Genomic DNA, 10,002 nt, shown 5'->3' on the forward strand with positions numbered 1-10,002 from the left:
AGGAAATAGGAAAATGAGCCCTAACACCACATGGAATGCTGGATTAATTCACATTTCTGCCTTCCTGCTGAACATCTTGAAAACACCAACCCATTGCCTTAGAAGAATTATAAATTACAGTATTTTAGAGCCCTGACAAAGCAGCAGGAAGTCTTGTTATGGTGCATGAATCTGAAAATTAATCAAGCTATTAAGTCATCCACCCTGTCCCACTGGAGTGACACCATCCCAGCAGAGCTCCAGGAGGGGGTTTCCCTTCTCAAAGGGGGTTTTACTGCAGCAAAAGAGACCCCACAAGGACTCAGGCCCAAGTGAGAAGGAGAATCTTACACATGGATAGTTTGTTTAACTTCCCTGGGAATCCTGCAGCCACTTGCTTTTGAAAATTGCTCTTTTTATCTCATGTTAGTTACAAGCAGACCCAAGTTTGCTCTCAGAGACTTCAAGTCCTGCACACCAACAGAAAAGAGAATTTTTCAACATTTTAGTATGATTGATCATTTAATCCTACATATTTTAGAGAAAAGTTACCACAATGGGAAGGGATTTCAAATCAGATTCTGTAAAATTAGAAATGCATCCCAGAGGGGCCATTAAAGGACAGTATTAAAGATGATTACATGGTTGGTTTTGATATTAGAAATACATCTTCTCCCTTTTTGAGGGGAGTTAAAGATTCACATTATTTGTAGTACCATTAGCACAGGAGACACACAGCAAAGAGGGAATTGTGACTCCTCAAAACAACATCCCAAAGGTGGCTGGATGTGTGTGTTTGCACACTCACCCACCACCCCAAAGCCTGAGACCACAAATGCCACATCTTGGCTGCATTTCAGAGCTGAAAACTACCAAGATGCTTAAAATGATCCAATCTGATTCTTATCTCTGCATCAGGAAAGCATCCAGAATAAGGCAATCACAACACAGCAGGGAGAGGTTGTTTGCATCCACTGAACAGGCACTATTGTTGTAACATGAAAATAAAGGTAACTGAAGCAAGGACATAAGAACCAGAAATGCATTAAAGGTGATGAAGGAACACCACATTAAAAAAAACAAACAAACAAACAAAAAAACCCCCAAAAAACTGAGAAAATGTTGTAAGATAAGGGCTGCATCACTAAAACCCCAGAATGTTAAGCTTTGTATTCCCACAGGGCAGGAAATAAGACTGAGGACACGTAAAAATGTTGTGGTAGGTTCCCTACTCTGTGAGACAGAAAAGTCCAAGGCAAAGACAACTGTAGCTTTAGAATTCCTGTAATCAGAAAAGGCATTTTTAGTAAGTAAAGAATTCACAGCCTTATTTTCTTGTCTGACATGTCAGACACATGCTGTGCTGCCCTTTCCAGGTGGAAGCAGTCAGTGCATAGAAAACCTGTCCCTGCCTGCTCTGGGGGCTGCAAACTGGATTTCAGAGCCAACCCAGACCACCAGTGCTGCCAGAACTTGTGTGTGAATATGTATTTGGCAAAGAAAAACTGATTCAGCTAAATCAGGTCTGATCTGTAACCCCACAGGACTGGTGGAATTAAAGAAGCAGAGGCAGGGACACAGCCCAGGCTGTTGGAGTAAATGAGGGTACAATGGGTTGGAGGGATGGACACTCCTCAAACTCAGCCATTTTTCCATTGCTTGATTTCCTGATTTCACATGAAAGCAGCACCCAAACGTGTATCACCACCCTTTGCTCATGATACAGCAAAATTTCACTTCATAATTTAACTGCCAAATGATTTATCCAATTTCCTGCAGCTGAATGAACTCCCTCTTTTACCACCTCACGTACAATTATTAAAACTCAACACAAACAAATGTTTAAATCAGAACCACCCATTCATAAAGGCTTCAAGTCTGTACTCTTTTACACAGTTCACTGTTTGCATCCATCATATATAAACTGCTAGATTCTTTTGTAAAAGCCACATCTTCTGGATTAAAAGGGACCATCTAATAATGAATTTATGCTTTGACACAGATGATGCAGGTGACAAACTGATTAGGCTACCATGAATTATTAAATAAACGTAACAAGTGAAAGCTAATTCTGTAAATATTCTCTTCTTTATGACATTTTCTTTGAAGTTCATCCTGCAGCCTCCAAACCCCCAATGGAATTCAGGTTATAAAAAGCCAGGTTCACACGTTGCAATTTCCTAATGTGCAACATTTGTCCCCCAGAGAAAAGAAAACTTTCAGTATCTCAGGATTATACGTTACATTTCTTACAAGCAATAAATTTTTATCTAGAACATATAATACAGCTTATTACAGTGTTTCCTGCAGATTATGCACTTGAGAGAAGCCACACAGAGCCCGGGCGGACGCCCCCAGCCAGGTCTTGTTTAAATCTGAAGGTGACTAAAATTATTTTCACAACAGAAACCAAGGGTTTAGTATTTTTACCAAAAGCCATTTTCCAAGGTTTCTCTTGGATGGGGTGGAGCCCAAGCCCCTCTTTAGGAGTTTGGCATGTCAGCCTTACTGAGGGCAATGGCCAGCTCGAGGTCTTCTTGTTCTTGTCTCCGCAACCGGGCCAGTCTTTCTTGCTCTGCTTTCTCACTCTCCCTCTTGGCCCAGGCCAGCTGCTGCTCCTCATTTCCAAACTAAAAAAAAAAAGAAAAAAAAAAAAAAGGAAAATGGAAAAGAAATTAACAAATTTGCCAACCAGCCAGAAGAAATTATGTGAAAAAAACACAATGAATCTGACTCGTTAAATACACGGGTCGAGCACACTGAGCTGTCTCAGGGCAGTTCTTCTGGATTAAGGTAAAAATCCACTCACTAATTTCCTCACTTTAATTTATTTCCTTAATTTTCTTCTGCCTTCACTTCCTCCTTTAATTTATTTCCTTAATTTCTTCTGCCTTCACTTCCTCCTTTAATTTATTTCCTTAATTTCTTCCTCCTCCTCCTCCTCCCAGCAGGAAGCTAAGCCATGAGGGCTGCACATCCCTGAATCCACGGCTCAGGTGGGTCTGAAAACAGCCACTGGAGCCAAAGAAAAACTCCACAGACACAAAGAAACAAAAGCAAAGTTAGTGGCTTGGGAGCACAGCAACTACAGGCATTTTTAAGGATAGTAAGTAGCTGGTGAAACCAAGAGTTGTTCACTCCTGTGCAACTCCACTGCAGAGTTTTATTGTGGTGGCTCCTGCTGAGGGTGAGGGGTCTGAGCAGTGATTTTTGACATGTGAGAGGCTTCATGACCAAAGCAAAAGTTACAGAAAGTGCTTCTGTTACTGTTCATAAATTACACACAGAGTTTTTCCAGTAAGAAATAATGTGGGAGAATTCAATTTCCTTCAGCAGAGAACACTAAGGAAATATCCCACATTATAACATTCAGCTCCTAAGCCTGTTTGGGCTCCCCAAAACACATTTAAATACAGTGCAGCCAAACTAGTCCAAAATTATATTCCAGTATTTACCACTGAAAGATGCAAAAGTTTGAACTTTTTTGCACAAAATCCACAGCTATTTTATTGACACCATAACAATTTTAAGCTCAAATATAATCTGCTCCTGTTTAATTTTAGCAGTTGCTGAGGAGGCCGATGGGAACAGCTGCATGCAAATGTCTGCATTAGAGCCACTTCTAAAATCTGCTTTGTGTTGGCTTTTTTTCTTTTTTTTTGTGCAGGAAAACATATTATTTGGTTGTTTTTTTTTTGTGAGGAGAAAAATTTCAGCTGGATGTATAGTGCAAAAATTCCTGGTGGGCTGGGACACAGCGAGTGAGCACAGCCCATGGTGCCACCAGGAGCTGGCACAGCCTAAAATATCAACCTGAGTATTAAAAATGCAGCTTTCAGTGCTAGACCTTGTTTAGCTGCATATACACAACGTGATGGCCCCACCCCTGCCTCTTCTACGCTGCATTGTATCTGTAATTTTTCATTTTTTTAGGTATTTTTTAGGTACTTTTAAATAAATCCGCCTGTTTGAATTTCTGTCAACCCAAGTCCAATTCTCGTTTAGTTAAATTATGCTCATCATTCCTCATTTTATTTCTCTCAAGATGGTTTTTCAGATGATTTGATGCAAAGAAAAAATTACATTCCTTCATGTAACACCTCTGCTTTCGTCACCATCAAAATTTAGAGGGGGACCTTTGCATTCTATGTTAGTGAAATACAACAAAAGTGTCACACATTTTGACATTTTTCCTTTTTAAAATGAAGAAAAACTACTATGATTTATCATTTAAATAACGTCAGCTGACAGGTAAGATTGAAAAGCTCACTAAGATTTTAAATAGATGATTTTTTTCAAGGTAAAGATGGAAAATGGAAGCAGGAATTCTGTGCTTATTCCAAGAATTCAGGCAGATCCTTAAGCTGGGATGGAGAATGAACAGTTACTATTTCCAGAAATACAAGAAGCTTTGGTCAAACCATCTGGGGTGTTTTTTTTAATGTTGAGAAACCAGTTTTATTCCTATAGCTTCCATCCTAGGATAAGGCTTCCAAAGAGAGTCCCAATTATAACTTGTTCATGGGACACAAGTTATATTTTTGTGGTTAAGAGTGCTGAGTAAAATAAAAAAAAAAATAAAAGGAAAAAGAAGCAAGTGATTCATTGGAAACAAATCTGGATGGGCCTTATTACAAGTGGTTGGCATAAAGGAAAATTTTCAGGAGATAACTCAGTGAAATAAATATGGAACAGTTAATCAATGCCACTGATTGTCTGGAAAAAGGTAATTTACAGGTCATTTAATACAATACCAATTTTCTGTACATGTCCAGGTTTCAAAAATTTTATAAATCTGCATCACACAAGGGTAATTTCATCAAAAACCTCTTTTTTTTTTTTTGCTTTTTCAGAAGTACAGTCAGACCAAGGTATAAATGAGGAAACCAAATCTCAAAAACTGCACTGATTTGTGTTCACTGAATTTCCAGCTTATATTGGGAGAAAAAGTTTAGTCCTGTGTTCTGCTTCTTGGAAATTTAAACACTTTCTGTTGGCAAAAAGGTGGCTTTTCTTGTTGTTCTGTAAACTGCAGCTGGAACCTTGAAATACCCGAAATCTGAGCTACCAAAAGACTCTGTTTTGTTCCAATGAATCGTATTTAATGCCAGCAACAAAGTTAAGAATGCAAGGAGAATATAGGTAAGCTCTGGGTGCAGGAATTTGCCAGTGTCTCAAAAAAAAAAATCAAATTTCACAGAGTGCTACTAAGATCTAGTGAAGGTTTTCATGTTCTTTCTTTGCAACAGTCAAGGATTTCAATTAAAAATTGGGTTATTTGACTGTTCAGTCCTACATTGGTTCATGTGTCAAAAAACATTCTGTAAGTAAAAGTGATTTTCACTTCCATTGTGAATGAAAAGTTTCCCAACCACGAGGCAAAGAGAAGCACAATATTCTCAGTGATTCCAAGGTAATTAGTACATTTAAAACATCATACAGAAGGATTAGGAATTGTCAAGTGGAGCAGCATAACTGTGTTATAGGCAAGGAAAAAACCCCATAAACTGAAGAGAACAGGGATCAAATCTCTCTCTTTTCAGCCAAATTCAGTCAATGCTTCTTTTTGGTATTTTTTGTAATAGCAGGGAAAAATCAATTCACAAAACTGATTTAAAAATGTATTTCATTTGATGAAATGCCACTGAACAGGAATTACCAAGTGGCTGCTGCTCATTATCTCAGTTTTCCTACTTTTCCCTTCTCTTCTAAGGTTAATCTCAGCTGAAAACCTGATGGCACAGCAAATTTGACCCTCTAGGATGGGGATCAGAGATTTTGGCTGATCATCTGATACAATCACTCAGAGTAAACCACAATTTTAACTTAAGAAATGCAGTGTGCAAAGTAAGATGGCAAGAATTGGGCAACAGTCATTCCATTCCATCATTTGGCTTTCGTTGCAGGAAGAAATTAAGATGTTGTTGGAAGAAATTGCAGATAAAGCAAGTTTTGCGTCTTATTTTTATTAAGAATGTCACCAGTTTTTATACAATCAGAATTTAACTGTGCAAATCCAACAGGCTGTACCAGCTGTGGTCAAACATACAGAAAACCTTGAACTTGGACGTTTCCAAAGAGATAAATTACAGCCCTGAGGCCCAACTAAAATCTGAACAAATGGCCTCAACTAAACAATAGCAAATAGGAAAGTGATACACATTTAATATTAAATAATAAGTAGGGAAAAAACCAACCAAAACAACAAACCAAACCCAAACATTAAAAAGAAACAACCTGAAAGATTCAGCTTAAAGCTCCCCACCTGTTGAACACTGAGCTGTGTCCAGAGCTGAGGGGGGGATTAAATTGGATGTTTTACTGTCAGAGAACAAAAACATGGGAAAGGAGGGAGAAGCCTGAGGCTGTGGATGGATGGAACAGGTTCCATCCACTCCTGGAAGCAAGAAGAACCACCCCACTACTGCATTTACAATGGTTCCCAATTCCAGCACCAAAACCAAAGCCAGGCTTTAGAAACACTGGTGATGAACTCACCTGGCTTTGCTTTCCAACCTCCTGGGACTGTCTTTGGGAGGGCAGGGTGGACCTTTCTATCTTGGTTCTAACAAAACAATTTTGGTTTTGTCTTTTTTTTTTTTTTCTTTGTCTTTTCTAAAATATCAATAACTGGAACAAAATTCAAGAGCTAAATGTTCAATCTCTGTCTGGTCTGTGTCCCTCTACGACCACATTCCATCATATACAGCAAATGTTGTGACAGGATTGTCAGAATTTTTTTCCACCAACAGTTACAAATGCTTTAGGGAAACTTTCCCTTTAAGGATTTGCTTCTCAGGATATGGTGAAATTGCTATAGAAACGTTCTCAGCAATTGCTTTTTTTTGAGTCTTTACATCATTGGCTACCAAAAATCAGTTTACAAAATAGCCTCCATGCAACAAAAACAATACACAGGTTCTGCTACAGAGAATTTGAGAGTAAAGGCACATCGTGCTCAAATAATTTAAATGCAAGTAAACCCTTGGAAATTTAGTATGAAAAACTTCTCTTTTATTGAAACAATGCCTTTTTATTACAGAAATATTAATACAAAAACAATGAGGACAGCATGAAGGTACTGAGAGACAGAAGCCAGGGAACAGTAGGTTTGCAGGTAAAACAAAAACCCAACAGATTTGCTGCAAGCAGAGCAGAAAGTGGTTTGCTGAGACAAGGAACTTAACTTACAGAGCTGAAGTCTGCAAACCCCAAGGAAGAGTCTTTAGAAGTTTTACTTGAAGAGGAGGGAGCAAATGGATCTTTTCCACTAAATGGGTCCCCAAACCCCTTTTTACTTTGAAAGGGGTCACTGCTGTCAGCCCCAAATGGCTGGAATGGATCATGGGGCTTGGGAAAATCTGCAGGCCCAAGGTGGCTGACAGGAGTGCTTTTACCTGGAAAGTTTAGGAAAAAACAAAAACAAAAACAAAAGGAGAAAAAGAGAAGTTACTTACCATGGACAATGCAAAGCCCTGAAATAGGAAACTGTGCTGACACACTTTAAGCATCATCCATCCTCCCTGGGGTGAAAATTTAACCAAATATAATGGTATTCATTCCTCAGTGCAAATCATCTCAAACAGTTGTTTTATTTAAATGGGGGGTTATTGTCTTATACATACCAAAATATTAATACCAGCAAGATTTTAAATGATAAAACCCAATATGAAGGCATTTGGTCAAAAGAATTTGGCAAGTGTGACTTTGATTTTCCAGGATTAGAGGCATTTCAAGTTTAAGTTTGGGATTATATAAAAGGCAAAATACATAAAAATATGTATCACTAAAGATAGATCATGATAAATAGGATTAAATGGCAACTCAGCTGTGACTTTACAGAATGCCTGCATTCTGCCTTTTTTCCCTGGGACTGGTTTATCCTTCTACCACCACTTTTTTACAAGGAAAAAGAGATTGATTAAGAAAACACCTCGTTCTGGGGTGCTTGCTCTGCAACCCACCTCTTGTAGGTGACTGCTTGTTCTTCTATTCCACCCCAATAACAAATGAAATCACAGCAATTATTGTGTAATATAATAATGTTTGTATATTTTCTTTGTTGCAATTAAAACTTCAGTGGTTAGTTTTTAATTCCCCTTGTCAAAAGTACTATTCTGTGAGGTCAAATAACCAAACAGATAAATGTATTTTTTTTTTCCTCTTAGAAAAAAAAAAAAAGATTCTCCTGACAAGTACACACCCAATTTCCAGGGAAAATACTCCTTGGATTACATATACTTGGATTACATATACTCTTGATTACAATGTGCACTTGATAAAGGAAAATCTACAAACATTCTTAAAACAAGCATTTACAACTTTCTGTGTAACAACCTGAATCACAGACATTATCTGCAGTAAAGTTATCATCTGTTCTGGAATGTCCAATTCTTGGAACTATAATTTAACAGGAATCTTATAATGTATTCCCATCAGAGTAATCATACTAGGAAAGCACAACTCCCAAATTTCAGAGGATGTACTTGGCATGTCTCAGCCACAGCCTGGGAGCTTTTAAGGTACTTTGGCAGCTGCTCATAAACTTCATAATATTTGCTCAGATCTGAGGAAATCCTCATTTATCAAAGAGAAAGAGAGCAGAAAACTTGGACTAAATTGATCACCCATCCAGCAGCTGCCAATAAATCCCAGCTCAGCCTCTCCTACCCCAGGGCCAGCCTAAAGTCCATCTTCCCTTGCTGGTCTCTATTCCCAAAAGTCAACAGGCACAGGGAGCTGAAGGAATCAGGTGTACAGGGAAGTGAAGGGATCAGGTGTACAGGGAGCTGAAGGGATCTGGTGTACAGGGAAGTGAAGGAATCAGGTGTACAGGGAGCTGAAGGGATCTGGTGTACAGGGAGGTGAAGGGATCTGGTGTACAGGGAACAGAAGGGATCAGGTTTAGAGGAGCTGAAGGAACCAGGTGTACAGGGAACTGAGGAATCAGGTGTACAGGGAGCTGAAGGAATCAGGTGTACAGGGAAGTGAAGGAATCAGGTGTACAGGGAGCTGAAGGGATCAGGTGTACAGGGAAGTGAAGTAATCAGGTTTACAAGGAACTGAGGAATCAGATGTACAGGGAGCTGGAGAGATCAGGTGTACAGGGAACTGAGGGACCTGAGGAATCAGGTGTTCAGGGAGCTGAAGGGATCAGGTGTACAGGGAACTGAAGGGATCAGGTGTACAGGGAACTGAAGGGATCAGGTTTACAGGGAACTGAAGGAATCAGGTGTACAGGGAACTGAAGGAATCAGGTGTACAGGGAACTGAGGAATCAGGTGTACAGGGAACTGAAGGAATCAGGTTTACAGGGAACTGAAGGGATCAGGTGTACAGGGAACTGAAGGAATTGTGCAGATTCTCAGCAGTGCAGTGTCAATGCCAGAGTCAGATGCAATACAGGCACTGAGCTGCAGGGAGAGTGGGAAGCAAGGAAGTCCCCAGCTGAACAAGCACACAGAGACATGGAAAACAAGACACGAGCAGTAGGAGATAGAAGTGGATTTGTTTTCTCTTGAGAGTGTTCAGTGGGAACCTGATCATAGTCCTGGAGGCAAGTCTTTCATCAGGAGAAAGCCAAATGGATTCAGACTGGACCAAGGGAGATTCACATTAGACAATCAAACATTTTGAAAACTTAAGGATCCTCCAGACTGCCCAGGGAACTTATTGCATTTCAGCACCATGTCCATGAGGTTTGAGAAATGGTTTCTAGAAACCCCACTGGTTTAGCTGCCTGGAAGCTGCAGGATAAAGGAGACCTCTCAAAGCTCCCTCCAGTACAACTGGCCATAGTTCAGCACATGCTCCATCCTGGATCACAGATGTGACAGGGATATATGGATCCCCATGGTAGCAACCACATGGGGGACTCCTGAAGAGAGGCAGGTCAGGCCAGTGATTTGTTCTTTATGGAAGTAAGTGACCCAATACACAGGAAATTCCAGCAACATTTGCTCTCCTCACAAGCACAGACCCCCCTTCACCCCAACCAGCCTTTCCTACCAACAGAGGTCATGG

The 10,002-nt window shown here is 39.8% G+C and overlaps 1 protein-coding gene across 1 annotated transcript in view; it reads right to left on the reverse strand.

Annotated features, from left to right (window-relative positions):
- Positions 1 to 1,070: 1,070 nt before the first annotated feature.
- Positions 1,071 to 10,002, reverse strand: part of EPS15L1 (epidermal growth factor receptor pathway substrate 15 like 1) — a 53,164-nt gene continuing 44,232 nt past the window's right edge. Inside the window, exon 23 of the mRNA XM_029963881.1 lies at positions 1,071 to 2,609. Coding sequence (XP_029819741.1) covers positions 2,463 to 2,609 — 147 coding nt within the window. The 3' untranslated portion in view covers positions 1,071 to 2,462. The remainder of the gene's footprint in view (positions 2,610 to 10,002) is intronic.

Source organism: Manacus vitellinus, unplaced genomic scaffold, assembly GCF_001715985.3.
Source record: "Manacus vitellinus isolate BGI_N305 unplaced genomic scaffold, ASM171598v3 scaffold_64_pilon, whole genome shotgun sequence".
Classification (NCBI taxonomy): Eukaryota; Metazoa; Chordata; class Aves; order Passeriformes; family Pipridae; genus Manacus; species Manacus vitellinus.